Source organism: Saccoglossus kowalevskii, chromosome 1 (genome assembly GCF_978046115.1).
Source record: "Saccoglossus kowalevskii chromosome 1, keSacKowa6.1, whole genome shotgun sequence".
NCBI lineage: Eukaryota > Metazoa > Hemichordata > Enteropneusta > Harrimaniidae > Saccoglossus > Saccoglossus kowalevskii.
In genome coordinates this window covers 36,740,870-36,763,937 of record NC_140641.1, presented here as the reverse complement: position 1 = coordinate 36,763,937, position 23,068 = coordinate 36,740,870, and the positions used below count along the sequence as shown (strand labels likewise).

The window sequence follows — 23,068 nt, the reverse complement described above, 5'->3', positions numbered from 1 at the left end:
GTTGTATGATAACTGACCTGGGCTTCACCTCCACTAAAGGTAATGTTTATTCAGCACTATTGAAAGGGAGTTTGATTGACTGACAATTTAGAAAAAAGAAGCGTTTTAGTGACATAAATTGGCAATCACTATCTGGGGTTCATGAAAGCTTGGATCAATAACCATATAAGATTTATGTCAATCATAAAGTTTGAAAATACGTTTCACAACATGCATATGCATTATGGATTGAATAAATTTCTACTGATTTCAATTTTATTTGCTATCACTTATATCACAGTATATACACCTTTATTAATGGAAAAGCCCTCCTAATTAAAATTTTGGCATCATTATAAATTTTATAGGGGTTGTAATTAAAAATTAAAGTTGTCAGTCCATTGGACCGGTTGGCGAAAACTAGCAGCACATTGTTTGTCAAATGGTCATAGCAAAGACTCGCTGCTATTTCCAAAAATTACAAAAATATTCACTAAATTTGAAAATTGAAGTTACTGTCACAAAAATTAACACATCTGATAGAGGCTCATTCAAGGTAGATGTTCTTCCATAAAAAATATGAAATAAATCAGGCTAGCCATCTCTAATAAAAAGTCTAAAATAGCACTTTTTACAAAAAAGTTACAAAAATATTAACTAAAACTAGAAAATTAAAGTAATCATCACAAAATAAACAAATCTGAGAAAGCCACCCAAGCGAAATTCATAGTGTGTATGAAACCCATTCAGCTAATGGTTTTTAAAAAAAGTCTGCAATTTAAAGTTGATGTAGATGGAAAATCATTAATAAGAATAGCTCTGCTCTCAACAGCAGCGTCTAAAAGTGCCTGTCCCAGTCAGTGAAGTACCTGTCTCTCTCTCAAGATGTACTTGTTAACAAGAATTGAGAAAAGGTTTTAAAAATCAATCAATTTCTGTGAAAACATTTGCTTCACTAGACATGATAAGCACATGTATGAAAAAACTTTAAATCTTTATTTATATACATTGATATTTCTACAACCACCTGTGTAACAGTTAAAATCTGCCTGTCTAGGGACAGGTAGGTCTGAATTTGGACCACTATCTTACCACTGTACATGGGAATAATAAACACCTTAGCTAAAGTGATGCAGGGAAGGGAGAACAAGGAGTAAGACACAAGAAACATTAGGCCTCGTCTATAAAGATGAGTTGAGATTCAGCTGAAGACTCCCTAGTATATTGCTGAAAAATAAAAGGCCCCCACCCTCTAAGCAGTAAGGATGAGTTAGTAGTAGGCCATCTTAACTACTTAAATATACAGCAGGGTTGTAGATGGCTCTGTAGCTATGATGAGTAAGAGGAAGGATCAAGGCTTTCTTAGCTATGTGAATACTGCTGAGTTAAGATGTTGGATTAAAGCTTTCCTAACTTACCCGTAATATAATGCAGAGTTAGGGGTAGAATAAAAGGCTCCCTAACTGAAATGATGAGTTACAGGTAAACAAAATATAATTTATAGGTATACCATGAAGTTCAAGTTACAAGTTGAACTGCTATGGCATGGTTTTTCAAATTCATGTTTGTAATTTTTCTCCCTGACACACCGGAATTAAGATGCTAACTCATACAGAATGAATATTTATGAGTTAATTATGTCAAGAAATGTGGAACCTGATATAATTCGCTTCTGTCATATTTTGAACACTTTCATGTCTACTAAATATTTGTCATATTAACAGCTGAAATGAATAAGCGTATACAATTTCACTGATGACCTATGTGAGAGAACATAATACAACTTGTGATATTTAATGGTCCAGTCAGTAGTTAGAGCTACCAAAGGTGGAGGTAAAACAAAATGGCTTGTAATAAATTTTAAAAATATTTGTTATACAACTATCGTTATTTTCTTTACATATTTTAATTATATGAGGTATAAATTGTTATACCCCCCTCCTTCCAATGGAATATTGTCACAAAAAAATTATAAATTTTGAATTTTCCGAGCAGAGAATATTGATTTAAAGCAAATAGTAGTAGAGGGCCACATTCACATTTAAAGAATGAAAAATGTGTTTTAAAAAAACAGTGTGAAAAACTAAATTTAGTATATATCTTTCCCACAGTATGTATTGACATCGAAAAGCATCTGAATTGACCTGAAATGAATTTGTTAGTGAATGATGAGACACAAAGTCTATAAATATTGTTTAGTATTCAGCAGAGAAATGACATAGTCTACTTGACATCAATAGTTTATTGTACATTTTTGAATTTTCTTGAATAACGCTTGAATACAAAATAAATATAGCACAGAATTATAGGTAGATACATGTTTGGTTTATATTCGCAATTAAAGCCAAGGATACTTGTCATGTACAAATTACAATATACCTTGTAATGTTGTATTTGAGTGATGGAGAAAAAATTCAAATAAATATGAAAGAAATTCTGAAGTACTGCACTTGTATAATAAGGATTTGCATGTATACATGTATACATGTATGCGGCCAAGGATTGTATTTTCATGTAATGTGAGTCCCAGCGAGAAAGTACAGAAGTAATATTCTCTGTATCACATTTGGGACATTTTTGTACTAAAATGAGCGTCTCTCTTTAATATTTGGGGAACAAAGTAATTGGCAATATATTCTAAACAACTTTATCATAAATTGGACCCTTGTAGTAAAATAAGGACATTCTTCAATATTGGGGGTCATGGAAAGCAGGATATGCAATCCCTGCACATGAATGCTGTTCAAAAATTATAAATTGTGTGTACAATATCTTAGACAGAATTCTATGCCATATTACACTCATTACATCTCATTCTACTAAGGCCTACAATGTAGGTACAATATGCTTGTAATTATTAATTGTGGTCAACTATATGACTAAAATTTACTTGTTGCTTAAAAATGACATTAATTTGAGCCTTCTCTGTAACTGTAATGAGCCCACACATGTTGAACTGGCCAATCAACAAAAAGTAATTTATTTTGATGTTTGTATAAATCAGAATGGCTAATGAGATATTGCTAGCATTGTGGTTTGTGCATAGGTATTGGGTACAAAGTAATAGGTGACATGCTATACTTACACATGTACACTTTAATCCTTGGAACATGGATGAATCATGAATAATTTTGTATTTACTCGGTTTCTATATCAGACTGTGGCTTATTCAATTACACGAGTTAATACTGCAACGTAATGTATTGAAGTCATGTCAATTACTATAAAGTACTACAGGCACTATATCAGCTAACATGAATTTCTGTGGTTGAATGTTGCAATCACTCTTAACTGGATGTTCCAAAATGGGAACAAAAATTAAACTCTCATTAGGAATTAGAAAAAAAAAAGGAACACTGTTATTAAACTAGTACTGTACCACTGTGTCGACAGCGAAGCTAAAAATTAAAGGTAGATACTGATAGTGCATATTAGAAGTAAAAATGGCACTGCACTTCAGTTCAAGTGAATTCACTGCACCACAGACTTTGAAACCACTGGTGAGTTGGAAACATTGAAACTTGATAATGCATTTACTAAGTTGTGTTACAGCAGTACTCGTTCTGAGCCTGTAAGCAGGAGGTACACTAAAGTATTAAATTATCTGATAACAAGTGGGGTGATGATATCACACTGATGAACATTTATTACCAAACTAGGTTTATGGACATAACTGTGAAACCAAATTCATAATATCATACAACATGTAGAACTATCATACTTGTCAAGCATAAAACATGACAGAAATTGTACAATTCCAAATAAAGAAGTGAAATTATATCACACGTTATAAAATGCTTCACAGTGCATTTAACAGAATATGTGACACATTAAAGTTGACAAGCTTTATATGTGATAAACTTTATAAACAATCAGCAAGCTTTAGATATATAGTATATGTAGCTCATGTTATAGATTCTAGCAAGGAGACATTTTACCTTCAAACAAGACATTCATTTATGAAAAAAGAACACGAAAACCTTTCTGTTCAATTTGTTCTCCTAACAGTTTTTTCAAATAAAAATTAAGCTTGAGACTTAATAAATTAATAAATAAAAATATGTGACATACACCTTTTACCTGATGTGAATGAGGATTATAAACAAAATATTACTTTTTTGGGGTCTTTTAGAAAGAGTAGTTTTGTTGAAATTAATTTCATAAAAAAACAACATGCCAGTGGTACATTTAAAGATGCACTATGGATACATTTGTAATATTGTTGTTTAATACAGCATGTTCAAGACCAAATTGGTTTATAATATAATGTAAACTACAAACTTCTTTTGTAGCACTTATTTGTTGGATGGGAAAAGGAATAACACTAATACACATGTACAGTGATTAGAGAATTCTTATTGTTTCATATACACATCTGAGTGCTACAATAACAACATTTTTAATTTACGATACATCATGTAAAAATTTCAAAATTTTTGATCAAAAACTAGATTCAATGTCACATTTTTTCTGTTTTGTCCAAAGTTAAGATTAAATTCAGTTTAATAAACAAATTTACCCAAATTTAAGCAGGAAAAATATTGAGCGCTCCATGGGTAAAAAATGTCCATATTGCATCGTTAAAAATACCAGTAGCATGATAGACAAAACAATAGAGAACAAACACCTGTACTCGCATATTGATCTTGGGAAGATGAAAAATAAAATTAATTCAGGGAAACCTAGTTTGTTTTGTATGGAAGTGCATCTATAGATCATTTAAACTAGAGTAAAGTCATTAATGCATCACATGATCATGAAGACAGCTATAAATTGTCCTGGGACATTACTCGATAGATATTGAAATATTTTATCTTTTGTCCCATCAGCTATTTGGCAGGTAATAATAGACTAGGTATTATTTGAAAAATGAACTCTATTAAAACTGAGAATATATTGTCGTCCTTTGTACAGTGCAAATAAGAACCAAGACATGTTGTTCCTTTGATCTTTATTATGAGTAATGACAGGGATGGAAGCCATTAAGATCCAAAGCTCAGTAGCACTATATATTTTGCATGCATGATGAAGAAATTATGTATCACATAGTTCAATTTCAAAGAACGCTTTGAATACATACATTTCTGAATCGCTGAACAAGCAAGTGCATGGTTTTATGGTATTATTGACTGTGGGGTAGGCGAGGGTGGGATAAGGGGTTTATAGGGGAGGTGGGTTAGAACTAAGACACACTTTTTCCTGTAGTTATTATTTCCAATTAGAAGTATTTCCTACTTAACAGAATCTAATGTGAATGTCCTCCAAACCTGAAATGGATACATAAATATATTTAAGTGCAAGTACTGCTTTCAGATTTGTGATGTTGCAGCATTACATGCCAACTTTACAGCTATCAAGCATTACATTGCCCTATTGATCTTTAATTCCTTGATAGCTGGTTCTGGAATGTCAAAGTTATATACAGTCAATCACTGTGGAAGTTTATAGTTACCTCTCACACAGGTCATACTTGTAAATTATCATTATAAATGACATTGTATTTGAAATGAAATGCAACTGATAGGTTTCATCATGGGAATGGGGGAGGGGTTGCCTAAGATACAGCAGTCGTCAAATAATAGCCTTGTATACTTGCCCGCTCTAAATTTTGATATATATTTAGATCTAGTATAGCCCATTTCTTTACTCAGATTTTTAAACTATCAGGCCTGTAAAGATGTGTGTGTGTGTTGACAACTCTAAATAAATTATACAAATCATAAAATATATACACTTCTGTCCAGTATAAAAATAATTGAACCCTCGGGTGGAAATAGGTTTTGAATTATTTTGATAATTAAAAAAAAACAAAACTATTTTTGATTCTTCTAAATCGGCAAGTTTACCACATAAGGAATAAATTTAAAGACCAACAAAGGGAAGCTGAATCTAGTCATGATTGAAAGAGCTGTTGACTATCAATCTTTCACTGATACACCATATATAAAACATGACTGAATACACAGTCAGTTTCAGCATGCACATTTTTTACCTATTAAATAAATAGGACTCCTGCCAAGTTCCTCATTGGCTAATAATCTAAAATGTTGTTAATGCACCAGTATATGTGAAGGTGATACAAATAAGAAATATTAATGAATACACATATCAATTTGGTTTCACAAACATGTCTGACAAGGTTTACAATATGTCTCAGTATGACGTCACAGTCTAAGGAGTTCCCAAAATGTAAACTGTAAGGAAGATAATGGTAACAAAATGCCCATCTTGCATTAATTTTTCAAATTAGTATTTATATTCTAAGTGGCCACAGCAGTGTGAATAGTGAATTCAATTCTGTACAGCTGCTCTGCGACTGGTTAACCCAATCAAATGGAAATAGTATGTGTGCAAGTTATCATAAAGGTTACCATTTTTAACTGCACAAGACAAGGTTATGATAATTGCAGAAATATGCAGTCCCCAGGCTAGAGGATGGTTTTAGGGGTCTGTATATTGCAGAGATTTTGATTGAGTTTTTGCAAGGTTTAAAGTTGATTGCGTGATGTGAATGGCAGATCTATGTCTGTTAATGTCGTGCAAATTGCTGATCTATTTGTAGCGAATGGCAGATTCATTTCTGCCATTTGTAGCACTGTTATGCTGAGCTACCTTGTCTATTATCTGCCCCACTGCATATTTGCATCTATTTCTGCCACAGCAGATGATCCATTACTGTTATTCATGCACATAGCCTAACACATAATTATCTAAACAATAATGTATTATCAGAGAACAAGATTAAAGGACAGGAAGTTTCACTTCATTGAACATAATTGTAAATTAAAACAGCAATTACCATCAATCTGTGGTTTTATGTATTGTAACTTCAAGACCTTGAAACCTTTATTTCAGATTACATTTTTTTTCTAGAAGAATTGTAAAATATGACAAACACAAATCTTTCCTTTAGCAGTGGCATTATTTTTTGCAAATATAGTCAATCACATAACAAATAACAAAACAAACAGGACAGATGTGGTTAGTAAGAGAGATGTAGTAAGATAGGTAGATAGATCAATATCAACATAAGTTACTGTAGAATACTTTATTTTCGCTTGGAATTTATTTTCGCTGATTCCGTGAAAATAAAATCCAGCGAATATACTTTTTCCCTATATTTCACATTACATTCATCAAAAATCAGTGAAAATTCCATACAAAACGCCCAAAAAGCCTTTTCAGCGAAAATTAATTCCAGCGAAAATAAAGTATTCCACAGTATATGTTATAAATCTTATAGTATGCTCATGATTTGCATATGCACTTTTGATTGAATTCAAGATACAGAGTAGAACCCCCTCTAGAGGGAATACATCTGGGTAAATGTGACCAGTATAGTGTTGATTGCTTTATTTCACTTGGAATTTATGTACGCTACTTTCGTTGAAGCTGTGAAAATGTATGTTTCTCTCACTTTAATATGAATCTTCTATATCAGGAATTGTCAATCACAATACACCAAAATGAAAATAAATTAAAGCAAAACTAAACTATGCAAATTAAACTAATTATTATGTACAGATGGCACAGAAAACTAATCAGATATTGCTCTTTTCCCACAGTAACTATATACAGAGTATCATCCTAACCATACAGTTGGTTCAACACTTATGGAATGAAATTTGTGCATTGATAAAACAACAAGCAGCCTGTCGGCTGAGATAGCTTTGCTGTTAGCAAGGCACATTTCAATTAAAGAACTGAAGATATCATTAGAAAATCAACAATATATATAGTATGTATAGAAATCAGACTTGCTGTTTTTAACAAGAATTCAAAAATATCACTTTTTACCAAAAACTACAAAAATATTCACCAAAATTAGAGAATTAAAGAAATCATCACAAAATGAACAAATCTTAAAGAGATCCACATGTAGTACCTATATATATAATATCAAAGCAATTTAAGATTTTGACATGAAATGAATAAATCTGAGAAAAGAACCATCCAAGGTACTTTCATATCAAATTTAAAAACATTCTGGTTTTGAAGAAGTTGAAATTGTAAAGTTGACGACAACAACGACGGATAATCAGTAATATGAACAGCTCTGCTGTGTCGACCACATACCTTTCACAGAATACATATTCTCAATGTTATGCTACCGTAATTGTATGCAAATAGGCTGCGAGTCTATGTAAAGGTGGAGAATATTGCATAGATGTGTCAATCCAATATTGGATTAGAAACAACACTCAACCTCACCCCATTTCATGCACACATACATGTATACACAAACATATTTCTGCTGTCTTCAGAGCAAACTAGTTTTGGCTCATCAGATAGTCTTAACCATTTGCAGACAGCTTATCCAGTGTCAATGGTTTGCTACACATGTAATATGAATACTGATGGTCAATTGGTCATAGTGCAGAGCATGTATGCGTGATGGTGTACAATACTAGATACACAAAATAACCACTTTGACTCAACTTACTTTTTAATTAATTTCTCAAGATATACAAAGTAAATATTGTAAAAGTTTTGTATCATTAAACTGAAAAAAATAAAAATTCCAAGCCATCTTAGTATCCTAAAATAATAAAAACAGGCTTTTGATCAAACGGTTGATCCAGTAAAAGTACATGTACACGTCAATTGCATATGGGTTGTTTAATATTTCTTCTTTAATCTGAGAAAAACAGGTTCAATGAGTCCAGCTAACCATAAAATTATAACTTATGTAAAAGCATCATATCAATGAAGGCTAGTCACAATTATGCCTGAAAATGGAAAAAAAGATAGATCTCATACCACGGTAATGTTCTACTTCTCCACATTTTACCTCTGGGCCCTCGAAGAAATGATCATCAAATCAAAGCATGCAAGTAATCCAATTTTGTTTAACAGTGTTAGAAATAAACTTCCCCTTGGGCAGCTAAAGCTGAATATATACACAATGGAATTGAATAGCATTAATGCAAATATATTATCCAATCACAGGCAGTTGTGAATTAGTAATTCATTTTGTTCAGAGGTCAGAATATTAAAGCATAATGTTCACAATAGATAACGCCAACATCAACAAACCATTTCAATTTTTACTTGATAATATTTTGTTTTTTGTCTGTCTCAAGGGGAGAAAGTAAATTTATACTAATTGTCTCAGTTTTTGCACAAATGGTAACAAAACAAAACACTATGGGGGGAATTATCAGTCTCTAAACTGGACACATTTTTTTTTTTACACATCCAGCTCCTGAAACCTAGTAACAATTGGTCAAATTTTATAACTATCAAAATAGCAAATACTTAAAAGTTTAAAAATTCACAACAATATTAGGAAGAGATTGGCAGGCAGGTAATGCAGATTAATCAGATTCTGAATGCAAATGTTTATTATAGACATAATACAGATGCAAAAAGCAGTGATGCACATACAGGTTTCAAATAACTTGCACATAGATTTGCTCATAAAAATTCTATACATTTACCACAGGGGTGTAATTTCAATCACAAAATCCAGTCAATGGAGCCACACATGATAAAGTTAGTAAATAATAATAATAATAATAATCTTTAGTGGCATTCACATTAGAGATCTTGGCCTTACGCCATCCTCTGCATGAATTTGCGAGAACAAGTACTAATTTATATGACATGGTGATGTCAAGATGCTGTAGTAATGAATGAAATGAATGCAGAACGTTGTCGTTGATTATGTGCAGCTGCAACTGGTTTCTTCTTGGAATATGCTGCATCGATGTCAAAAAGTAACTGTTCTTTGAATCCTTCTTTGCATGAACAGATGACTTATAAGAAACTTCATAAGAGCATATAGTCTGCCATGTTTTGGTCAAACAACAGATCGACAAATTAGAATGCGATTTTGGCACGTGCTAAGTGACTATTTAAAGTGATCTGCTGTAATTCCTCTGCAAACATGAGGGATTGCAAATTTCAGAAAGTGCTGAGATCCCATAACATGAACGTAGCTTTCATTGTAACCCGATAAAATCTTGAATAGAGTAAATGTTTACAGACATAATCCAGATGTATGAGCAGTGATGCACATACAGAACTCAAATAACTTGCATATGAATTTGCTCATACAAATTCTGTACATTTATTGCAGATGTGGGATTTCAATCACAAGTTCCAGTCAATGGAGCCAAGCATGATAAAGTTAGTCAAAAATAATAATAATATTCTTAATCAAAATCGTATCTCAATGTAGGATCTTGAATAAAGTGAAACAGATTCTGAATGGAAATAGCAGAAAAGTTACATGCATGCAAAATATTCGGTTGAGTGGTAACAACATTTGATAACTTGATAAAAAAAAAAAATCTTTATTGCATACACAAAAACAGAAACAGAAACAGAACCGAATGTCATTGAATGACACTCATTACAGTTAAGAAACAAATGTTTCTACATGACCAACATCTGGGGTTGTTGTGATAAGCTTAGAACAGGAATCAAACATGTACTGCTATGTACCGGTAGGTCACATTTGTACAACATACTTCAATACATAATATGCAATAGGGCACATATGGTAAAAGATGTTCTGTTTTAGAAATAATTTGAAAGAAAAATATTTTACACTATATTTCAAATATATAATAAATGCGAATGAAAAACTCATTTTGCATTTGCAGCCATCAAAAGCATTTTGATGAAAAACAATTCAAATATATTTTGTCACAAAAGACCCATTTAAATTCGTCTTTTGAAAATAAGAAGTTCATCTTCATGAACAAAGTCACTCTAAGTAACATGGGTGTAATAATTTTGCGTTTGGAAAAATATTCTACAGGTAAGGAATACTGACAGCATTCAGAGAAGGACAATAGTACTAAACATTGAAATGATAAAATAGAACATCATGAAACCTGTCACATAGGTGTGGGAAGCATTGATGATTTACTTTTCAAAGATGGCAAAGTATATGAGCAACGACATCAATATTGCAAGACTGAGACATCCATCTGGGACATATAAATAAAATCTACACAGAAATCAAATTTCCAACTAGAAGAAATTACATTTTATACATTTTTTTTTATTACAGATCTTAAAATATTCATCACAGGAAATGAACCGACCTTCAGAGAATTTTTTTTCTTTTACAGTAAAAGCAAAAATATTAATCTAGGGCAACATGTAAATTTACATGCAGAGCAGTGAAGCTTATTTATGAAAATAATTTTGATTACCTTGACAATATTATAAGAAGGCCCTTATTAATATCCTACGGGAAGACATCTTTACATTTTATAACTTTAATGGGGAATTTGACAATTACAACCCTAAATATTATACATCTATTTTACACTGCATCAAATTAATAATAATATTATCACACTACAGAGCTTAAAATGTTGATTTGAAAATAAAAAAAAAATAGTTTTCCGGGGAATATTTTAAAGATTTAAAAACAGAAACTCACAGAAGACAAAGAATAGCCTGTAGCTATAATATTTCTTTATTTAATTATTGGTTGCTATGCTAAGCAAGCCAAATCCATGTAGAAAAGTAAGACATTATGGCAATAGGAAGGAACAGTTTATTTTCATAAATGTAACCTTCAGAAAGAATTTTACTGTCAATTACATATTATATGATATTATTACATCAACATCTGTAACATAAAGTACAGTTATGAATATGTCAGACTGCAGTAATAATACTGAATATTATTAGGCAAAATATGGCAACAGTGGAGTTATGACGCTGCCTGTACTTTTCTAATATTAATAGGTCAAATATTTTAGTGGGTCAAAAACTTTCAACGAAGCAGATGAAAGAAATCAACCTGCTGACAGAATTTGTTTTGACTAAACTTAATGCTGCGAACCAAAATGACCTGCTAAGTCCATACCCCTACTTTATTTGTTAACTACCGGTACTGTGATAATTACATGTAAGCTATACCAAAGTCAGTGTATTTTTTTTATATGTCAAATGCAAGTGAAAACACAACATAATACATGTAGTAACATTTAACAACAGAAAACAAAATTCCCTTTTTGAGATTGCATCTCATGACAGATTTGTGTGACTATCTGCTTACTAATTATGGAAATTATAATCCTGGTATCAAACAAGCCAGGCATTACAGGAATTGAAATGCATGTGCCTACATTGTACATTTTACATCTGTTAATTTTGGACTAAATGGAAATAATTTCTCATTGGCAAGCCAACAAGTTTTAAAAATGTTTATTGCATATCGGTGTAATGATGCATGTGCTAGTTTGTTTGAAATATATCATACATGTAGCAAAATTACTATAGCCTTACTTTATATATTGAGTGATGAAAGTATATCTATTTACCAGGGAAGAAGTTAATATTCTGAATTTTAAATACATCTTACTTTCATCTACTAATTAATAACACCCACATTATGGCAAGTTTTGGAATTTCAAGTGCATGCATGCTGGCAACTTTATTATTCATCAAACAATTATAGCTATGCTTGCTGCCAAAACTTAATCTTTATTTTGCGATAAATCATACCCTATTGTTTTGATCAAATAAAATTACTTAAAAAATATTCTAAAGTTGAAGTTTACTGATAAGGCAATATGACTATCATAAAGCAAGAATGATAATTATTCTTCAGAGTATATTTGAATCATTCCATAAGTTTTATAACTTATGTAGCAAGGATTTCCACTCAATCGTTCAATCATCATCCTGGGAAAACAACTGACAAGATATGCAAACATGCAGTGAACTACCAAGACGTAATTACCCAAGTGACCCATTCTTTGCTGTCAATCACATTAATTCCAACCAGTCTGAATATGTTTGCCTATCAATGATGCATAAACAATTATGAAGGTAAAGTGAACATCTTTTGTGAGTATTCAAAAAAAGCAGACTTGAAAAAAAAAACAGCTGTCAATACAGTAGTATTTTTAATAAATGAAGTAAATACTAGTACATGTACAATACATTCCTCATTCAATTAATAATGCAGATACAAATGTAGTGGTCAATTTTTCAAATGCTCGGCTGACAATATTTGTTGAATGTTGCTAATTTACAATAACATATTCATAACATAAATGTGATAAAAATTCAACAGGGATGCATTTATGAGTGTGAAAGTTTTAGAAAGTAGTTTTCATTCATTAAATGGTCATTTATGGATCAAAATATGCATTACAACTCATTTTTATTGGGAAGATAAAATTTAAAACGCATCAAATATTCAAATGGTGAAACCACCAATGGCAATATATATAATTCAATATAGTTTTTGAAATACAGAATTTCTAGACAAAACACTTTCAAGAAAAATTCATAACATATGTTAACAAAAAATATACTAGGTACATAATTCTTATTTTGATGACTGATGAGATTTTATGGAAATAATTGTAATACACCGGATGTAGAAATAATTTCAACTGCGTTATTCATTTTGTAGTGACTATCTTATGTCCAATTTTAATTCTAATTTCCTCTATAATTAAAGGAAGCAATTACAAGGCAGAATAAATAGAACATTGTTCATGATGATCATGCATACATACTTGCTGGCATCACACAATAAAGCCAATGAAAATGAAATTACCATATGAACTTCGACAGTTTCATTATTCTTAGGTTAACCAACAGCATTAACATTTCATTTAGAATATTCTTTTCTGGGTAATGCATGTTAATTGCGAGTTCCTTTTCCCAGGACATGCATTATTAATGGGGACTCCATTTTGGGAAGTTCACCACTTTCACCACATAGAATGAATTTTCAATTTCACAAATATGCTTTTAACCAGGACTCACTTCTCAAAAATGCTAGCTGAGCACAATCTCTGCTATTATACTTCAATAAAATTCAGCAGCAAAGATCAGCTTGTATTTCATGTTGTGGTAAATGATACAATGCAGGGCATGTGTGAGTACTTATTGCGCATCGCCCTAATTACAGGTAATATCAGCCTGAATAATGATTACTTTCAGAGCAATCAAACTAGATGACTTAATTCAATTGGAACATTAGCAAACTGAATAAGCATTCTTAGGTGGAAATTAGACTACCTAATATACAACTGAGCCCATCCCCATTTTGAGTAAATGAAAGAATTGAAAGTCAGAAGTGCACCTGTTGTCAGTCTGATTCCGTGACCTTTGGTTTGATCTTAAACCGTGGATTTCATCACATATTTTAATAGATTTGAACCTGAACAGGTGTCCCAAAGTGATAAGAAATAAATGATGACATAAGTCAATTGCATGTGGATGGATGGTTTTCTTCGTTTCACTTTGAGGCCATCAAAAAAAAAAATGAAAATGAGGTCATGCCAGCTATAAATTATTAATAATACTGCAATAAATATCAATTAATAATAAGAATAATATTTGTTTTTAATTGTTAAAGAACTAAAGCTGATAAATTCAAATTTATAAAAAAAATTTGCTGACAGAAAAAACACATCTACTGTCTATAGGTGTCTTTTCATCACGGAACCATTTAAAGAAAAATCTTATCTTTTCTTTTCTTCAATTTTCTTATACCGGGTAGTATCATATGAGTATTTTGTACAATACTGTCTGAAAGTACTTAGTACTAGCCATTTATATATTCTTTTATAGTTATCAGATTGAATCAATGTTTCATTATTTAAACTCTGTCATCAGCAAATTATATGTTGTATTGCTACATTATTCATACTTTTCATCAAAGAATTTTTTTTTAATTTACAGGTGACTCAATAGCATGTTTTATTCAAAGATTAATTCTAAAAATGTTCCTTGAAAATTAAACTGAGAGGAAAATAATGTAATTTAATATGCATAAAGTAAATTAATTGTTCCTATTCACCACTTTGTAGTAGAATTAAATTCCCTATACTAAACTGGCTTCCACTAGAAGTCTAAGAATTTTATTGGTGAGGATAACAGAATTCTACAAGCCCAAACATAAATTAAATTTAATTGTGAGTTGAAACTACGAGTTGAACACACATTGAACGCACTAAAATGTCAATTATGCTATATTAAAATATTACAGTTTGAGCAAACATGAAAAAATTTTGCTGAATGCAAATATTTATATTTTCCATTTTTTAAAGTGGATATCAAATTTCAACTTTTTTCTGTAAATATATGCACATTATTGCTGGGCATTGATTTATATATGCAGTTTTATATACATGTACATACATTGCAGTTAAAAAATAAGTTACACTCAAATACATCACACTTCATTCTCTATCCCTCAAGTAAAATTTAATCTTCCCCAGACACTTTTTCTTGGCCGGCAGCAACAAGGGAAAACTTGCATGTTAATCAAGCCTACCCGTGGCAAAGTAGACAAGACTCTGACAAGTAATCTCGCGCATTCTGTAGTGCACATTCATTAAATGTGCGTGATGGTCAGATTTTCTGAAATATCGAAAGTCTGACGAATGTCCCATGGGTACCGTTTATTCTGCGAGCGACTGAAATTCGATAATCGTGTAGAAATTCTTGTTGAAAACTGTTCATGCACCTGTCAAAATTCTCTACAAAGCTACATATGTATGTAGCAGAGAGGCTGCGCTTGCAGAAAATGCATTCTAAAAACAGGCCGGTCGTATTCAATATGAAAAACAATATAACAAACATTCAAAATTGTACTATGACAGTTGATTGCTTACTGTAGCTGCCTGTCATTAACGTTTGCAGCAAAAAATATCTTAAAATATTGAAAATTCAGTAATATCTTACCATGTTTGTGTTTAGCTTCTCTCTTCTTCAGCTTTGGATGGCAACAAGCCCTTTTCTGTTTGCGCATATGTGATTGTTTTACGGCAATTAAATATATTTGCGACATTATTGCTGCAAAGTGATTTGAATGCTTATTCAGTCACAACCAGTAGATGAAATCTTGTGAAATATCTAAAATCTTCACATATATTCGGGTATTCATATTGTTTAAGCCAATTTTAAAGCAGAAACTCATATTCGGATAAGAATGAACACTGTATGATGAATTTGGCCACTTTACGACATATAAACAAACATGGCTGCCATAGCGAAAAGCGAAGCTGGATTCATGTAACGGTATTACATTAACGACGTACTCGTCAGGGTACTCGTATTGGTTGGCTACGAATCTAATTATTTTGAACGAGTGTAAGCCAGGTCAGTGAATATATTTGAATACTCCGTTGTTATATTATTACCCATTAGGTCAAGAATCCATAAACAAAACGGAGTGGACGAGAAACTATTTAATAATAATTCAAATTATGTCTCAATGTCACATATTTGTTTTCGACTGAAAAAAAAAAACTTATTTGTAAATTTCGGTCGAAACATAATAAACAATAGTACTTTGATGCATTTGACATCTTAACACAATGAATGTGTCGTGTTGGTTGTCCGAATTATACGTCGGACATTGACCTATGGAAACGCTGACTAGTGGCACGTTTCTAACTTCCTGTCACCATTTTAATGTTGTTGTTCTCATCATTTTCAGCATGGCAAACAATGAACTGAGATACGCTGTAAAGCAGCTTTATAAAAATGTGAGTATTAGTTACTATGTAAAATTATTGGTGAGAGTAAGAGGTCTCAAATCTTACACTTATATACCGGTAGTATCTATCTATGTACTTACTGGCTTTTGTCTACTAATATACATACTAACATTCTTAAACTCAAAACTATACAGAGGTACTGTGGTATGACACTACTGTGGTAATTTGACAAAGGTAGATATTCAAACCCACTTCAGCAGTCGCCATTATCAGAGCTGAATCAGCACATTTCTTTGGTTGTATGATTCGTAATTATTGGGTGTTTAGCTGCTAAATCCTTCTTATGGCACAACCATCATGTGATTCCTGAAAGTGTCCACAGTTTTAGCTTGAATAATATTGTCTGGCAAATTGTTCCAACTTTCTATCACTCTTGATAACAGCTTGGTTTGAACAGTAGATTTATGACCTTGAAGCTTAGGAGAACTAAATACATGTAGTGATTTACTATTATATATTGTCCATTTATGAATTAGTACCGGTAAGTTTTGACTAAGTCAAACTGTTTTCTTCACTCTATCAATGACTCCATTTTAATTGGTACAGAACCTAGCCCATTATGATTGAACCATGCAAAGGAAGAAATATCTCTTTTGTGGGTTGCAAACGACAAAGTCATACTCTAAATCTATAGCAGGTCTTCCAATAGTACAGTACAATGCCTTTACCACTGTGAATAATAATGTAACAGTTCAATTTTTTCACAGAAGATTCTCATCTAGCATACCCATAACAATACATATTATTTGATGAACTTATTAAAATGACAGAAATCTTAAGTAGAGTAAAAACAAACGATAATTTATTCATAAATTGAAAAGTTTTCACTTTTGACTCCCATTTCAAGAAAACAAGGCTTGTATTGTACAATCTGGACTCAAAAAACGGCCTATTTTCGGGAGAAACATTTATACACTTCACCAGTGCAATCTTTTTGTTGTGTAACTTCCTTCAAGTACTGATCATTAAGACTGTAACCATTGATGCAGTGAAGAGCAAAAAGCTGAGGTCATTATAAACGTTTTATAAATCAAAATTGGCTATTAGAATTCAAATTGACCAATCCAGAAATGGTATTGTGATGTCATCGTTAGTTATAATTATAAACATGTAATATTAATGAGTTAGTGCAACATTATCAAATCTGCAAACGTTTCATTATGAATAAGTGGGCGGTCACAGTTGCTGTGTCACAGAAAGGCATGTGTACACATTATGTAAAGGGCATAAGACAGTGTTGAGCTCTTGAGCCAATCACTATTGAATACTTTAATTTGAATAAATGCTGTTTATCGATATTTAAAATTTGTTGCTTATATTTCAAATTTTGTACATTCTCTACATCAGATCTGAAGTCAGAACGAACATGGCTTTCTCTCAGCCAACATGAACTAACATTCTTTCACTAGATAGAGGGCGCTGTTTCAACTTCAGTAAAAATGACTATGGGATTTCAAACCCTGTTTGTTTAGAAGTTTACCTCACTTGATAATGTTATTATTTATGGCATTTGTAGCTTCCACATTCTGAACCATTTTGTAAACACAAGTAAAGATGTATATCTGAGAGATTTATTGCACGATGATTTGTTATACAGTGACCCCTCGCTAAGTCATGCCTAAATAAGTCGTGGTTTCGACTAAGTCGCAGGTAGTTGGAAGGTTCCCAGAAATTCTACTGTGTTTTGCTGGCAGTTTTAAAGTAAAAGAACTAATGTTTCATCACATCGTGTATATAATTTGGCGTTAAAGGGCTGGAGGAGACAACTTGACACCTACCAGTTGTCAATGAAGGAGATGCGAGGTGTCAACACGGTTTTTGCTTGGATCACGACACCTGTGACTTAGCAAGGAGCCACTGTACTTAAGAACTCACTAGAATTGTGTAATGTAATTACTTGTTATAGTATGTATATGGTGTAACATGATTATCCAAGGAATCTATGGGAGTGTAATTAGTTATACGAAATACATGTACCATATGATAAATTACAGTGTCTATGGTCAAATATACAACAAATGTAATTTGTGTTTATATGCACTTCTATTGAAGATGTGCTTCTATTAGAGCAAATACAGTACATGTGCATGATATGCACTCACTCAATATGATTAAGGGCATTGGTTGTTACAAACAGAAGTTACATTAACATTGTTCAATTTCTTATTCAGCTTATTTTTCTTGGGAGAGAATATCCTAAAGGAGCAGACTATTTTCGTGAGAGATGTCATCGTGCATTTATGAAGAATAAAGAATTGACTGATCCAGAACAAATAAATGAACTTATTGGCAGAGGGGAGTACATTATCAAAGAGTTAGAAGCACTCTACATGTTGAGAAAATATAGAGCAATGAAAAAGCGGTACTACGATACACAATGACGGAGAAGGCTGCGTTAACAATGACGGATAAGACTACATGAACAAATGACAATACAATAGTTTATTTTTTTCATGGAGTTGACAAATTTTTGTGAATTTTTTGAGAGAAAATTAAAACGACATCGAGCGTAAATTTTATAAAATTTTGTCTTTTCAAAATGGCATAGAATTCTGAAATCACTAAAACCACTAGTTTTTCTAGTAACGAAAATTTAATACATGTGTAGTATTCATAAGTATTATTATTTTTTACGAGCCACGTTACATGCTGTATATCCCCCAGGGAATTCAAATTTATTTGCTAATAGTATGTAAAGGGATAATATATTTTAGAACCTTTCAAAAAATTCAGTGTACCAGTGCTGTATTGTTTTTTTGAGATAATGACTAGTATTTATTTGTTTTCATACATTGTTGTGAATACTTTTATGAATTCCGAGTTTTGATAATATAATACATTGATAACATTCCCCAGAATTCTATTTTCCGTAAATCAATTGATAAAAAACCTCTTTTCACTGCTATCAGATTTTCGCAAATCAATTTTCTGTCTGTCCTCTGCGAAGACTTTGTCTTTTTTTGAACTTTTAGCTATTAATATAGAGACCAAATGTAATCTTGATAATTCAACTATCAATCTCTGAATTTTGACTTAAATTCTCTAGATTTAATGTTTGTATAAAGTTTCACTATTTTAATCTCTGTGAAGTTCAGAAAATATGTAAAGTACTGTAAAGGCACTAATTATTCACTGGATTTTAATTTTGCTGATAAGTGAAGTCCATTAAATTTAATACATGTGAACATGTCAAATAACAATAGAACTCACTGTTTCGCTGCCAATTTTAGTGAAATTAAAACCAAGTGAAAAGAACCAAACATTAAAATAGTGAAATTAAATGCCAGTTTTACAGTATTTAAATTGTAGCCATGTTTGAATTTGGTTACATGCATTAATTACAGGGTGTTTGAAGTCACATGGTTGTATTTATAAATTATTTATTTAATTTGTGCCAAGTTAGCATCATATTTACATAAAATTTTGTTTTCCCATTTCATGAAAACAAATTTCAACTTAGATACTAAACTAGAAACTTCAGGGCTTTCCCTAAAAGTTAGTTTTAAAGGCCAAATCTAGAAAGTAGGAAGCTAAATTGTACTTTTCCACACAGTATTCAAAAAAGTAGACAGCCAATGAGTTATTATGGAGTAAAGGGGAAAAGCCTGCTAAATGAGCTCTGCTGTCAGGGGAAAAGTTAGACAACTTTATCATACTTACCAATTTTATTCCCTTATGCACAATGAACTAGAGAATCTTCATTATCAGTTTACTCAACCAAAAAGCTTTTAAAGCATGGTGGTCATCGCAATTGATATGGGAACCATAGCAACGTATACAACGTGTGTAAAATACATTGTTTACATGAAACGTGCAATGATCACTAGATAAGTGACAGGATGGTATCATATAATGTGCTATTTTTCAGTCTTGAGTTTTAAACCATTTATAAATATTTATATTTATTAATAATAATAATAGATACTGTATTTATAATTTTGACAACTACCAATAACTTCAAGAACTCTTTTGTTGGTTAACTTATTCTTGTTATTCATATTTATATTACGGGTAACACCATATGCTGGTATATTGATATTGAAGCATTCAGCTCAGCTTAATTACATGGTTGTTTTGAAATGCAGCTGAAATTCAGTTATATTAGGATTTACTGCTAGACGCACATCTGCAGAAACAAGAAACCTCTGAACCTATTGAAAGAATGACTATACATTTGTAGTAGATTTCATTAGGTACTGCTATGCTCCATGTTTTTCCTTTTGAAGACAGAGGATATACTATGCAACAATCTAATTGCGAGTACTTTAAACAGCGTTCGGATTACTTTTGAAATTCTGTTGCATTTCAGAAAGTTTTTAATTTTCACAATTTTTGAATATTCCTACATTTGTGGGTTAATGAGTTGGTTATAATAATTCGTCACTTCACTTTAACACATTTTTTTCACTGGTATTACTTGACTTTAAATCAAAGATATTACAAAGCATTTCAGGAAGCCAAGAATGTCTTTTATATAAAATATAAAACGTTTTATAAATTTCAAATGATGGTGGTAAACCATTTTACCAATGACAATACCTTAGCAGACGAATACTGCTTTCATGTGTGGCTTTCAAAACATTGCAAACATATTCTCTGCTGAAAATGAGTATGTTTAACACTATGGTTCGTCCTGAACTTTATTGATGATACTACAAGTACTCTCCTAAATATACGTCTGCGAACGATTAATTTTAGGCATTTTGAATCAAATTGATGGGATCTATACTCCATGTAAATCAGCCATATTTGACAGAGGCATTTTTTTCTTCAATTTCAATGTAGCAGGAGGGGCTTAAATTTCCATAAAATGAATTCATGTTTTCTGAAATGCTATGTATTTAAGTCAGTCTTGTTTTTAAACAGTTTGTAAGAAATGACATAAAAAGCAATGAATTGCAGACTATGCTTGGGGAGATTTGTAGGGCTATTTTAGGCTTTGTCTGTACAATAAATTCAAATTTATGAGGAGAGATATGTTTCACATCTGTGAATTAAAAACAGATTTTGCTGTAAAACCAGTTTTTGTGTTCTCTGTCAACAAATAATGGGATGGGGGGGGGGGGTGTTTTCTGGAAAAATTAATACTGAAGTCTCAATAAATATAAAAATTTTTAGGTGGTAAAAATTACTGGCCGAAATATAAGAAGAAAAAAGGTGAGACATATATATGTATAGTCCAGCATATACAAGAATAAAATTACATAAACTGTGTTAATCTCAAGTCCCTCATAGAATTTAACGTGAACTGAATACATGTCCCTAAACAGTAAAATGCTGGTATATCATGCAACATTTATTGGGGGCAACATTTAATACAGATTAAAATCTGTATTTGTCAAAGTTTGGCAGAAAAAATTAAACTTTAAGTAACAGATTTCGGAGGGCTAGAGTAGTATATTGAAATAGTTATTCAATGTTACATCAAAGTGCAACATAGATTAAGTAATGTTTTTAAAATACCAAGTACATTCTATGTTCAACCTTACCAATGCATATTTTGAAAACTATATACAAAAGTTTGGGAAAGATTGGACAAATTTTTAAAAATGCCACCAGACTGACAAACCAAAATCTTTACCGGTACTTTTCATTGCATTACAGGCAAAGCAAAAATACAGTAACCAGAACAAATCACTGAAAGCCACCGTGAAGTAACACCATTGGAGTTGAAATTGTTGTGATAGACATTTATTTTATGTGCATGGTACATGTATATTATGGTAGTACTTTTGAGCAATAAATTGCAGACTATGATCTTTGACCTGGACAGCTTTGTCTAGCAGCAAACAAACTCAAAAAGTTTATTTGGTATTGTAGTGATATTTGTATAATTAATGATAAACTGTTGTAGTTATTTTTTATTCATTTTATGCTATTTAGTTACACTAGATTTTATATTAGATGCAGCCAGGGTTCTCCCCAGCCCAACCTGAGTGCCGGTCGTTCATTAATATTCATGAGCTAATTAATATTCATGAGATTATTAGCATAAATCTTGACAACTCATTGCACACATCACAAATCATTTACAGGGGCAATCCAGTCTTGTTTATTTCATATTATCAAATTCAAAATACTTGAAAAAATGAAGTAATTTTACAGTGTATACTGTGAAAGAATTATTCACTGGGTTTAATTATTGCAAAGTTGTTGTCACGGATATTCAAGAGGTTTTAAATTCACTGGTTTGTAAAAAAAATACATTAAATAGGAGGCTGGTTCTTGAATAACGCGCTGTGACAATTAACTGTGATGATTTAAATTATTAGTTGGTCATATCTCTTTATAAAATGTTGCTGAAATGAAATTACATGTCACATTTTGTATCTGTTCTGTGCCCATGCAATAACAAGATGTTCAATGCACAAAATAACTACACAACTAAACTTCTAGAAACGGGATTGTACATTGTCCACAGCAGTATAAGCATTGATCGTGGTAAAAACAGTTAGATGTGTTATGTATGCTACACACAGCAAGCTTGAAATGTCAGCACTACCAGACTGTATGCAGTTTAGAGGTACTTAAAACTAGACTGGATATCGATTTTCCAACTTTATAGTTTGTGTACTTTGTGCAAAGGTTTGAGG

The 23,068-nt window shown here is 31.8% G+C and overlaps 2 protein-coding genes across 2 annotated transcripts in view; one reads left to right on the top strand and one right to left on the bottom strand.

The window, feature by feature from the left end:
- Positions 1 to 15,767, bottom strand: part of LOC100377243 (dynein axonemal intermediate chain 7 homolog) — a 47,542-nt gene extending 31,775 nt beyond the window's left edge. The window contains exon 1 of the mRNA XM_002738892.4: positions 15,658 to 15,767. Within this exon, the coding sequence (XP_002738938.1) occupies positions 15,658 to 15,660 (3 nt within the window). The 5' untranslated portion in view covers positions 15,661 to 15,767. The remainder of the gene's footprint in view (positions 1 to 15,657) is intronic.
- A 168-nt stretch (positions 15,768 to 15,935) lies between these two features.
- On the top strand, positions 15,936 to 21,493 carry LOC100379029 (electron transfer flavoprotein regulatory factor 1-like). Its single transcript, XM_002738902.4, has 3 exons — positions 15,936 to 16,074; positions 16,415 to 16,463; positions 18,647 to 21,493. Exons 2-3 carry the CDS (start codon positions 16,416 to 16,418, stop codon positions 18,854 to 18,856), a joined length of 258 nt encoding a protein of 85 aa, XP_002738948.1. The 5' UTR covers positions 15,936 to 16,074; position 16,415; the 3' UTR covers positions 18,857 to 21,493.
- Positions 21,494 to 23,068: the final 1,575 nt, after the last annotated feature.

Excerpts from the sequence above, each read along its gene's own strand:
- LOC100379029 (XM_002738902.4), top strand. The coding sequence starts at position 16,416 with ATGGCAAACAATGAACTGAGATACGCTGTAAAGCAGCTTTATAAAAAT. Across the intron at positions 16,464-18,646 it reads TAAAGCAGCTTTATAAAAAT|CTTATTTTTCTTGGGAGAGA; the intron begins GTGAGTATTAGT and ends TTTCTTATTCAG.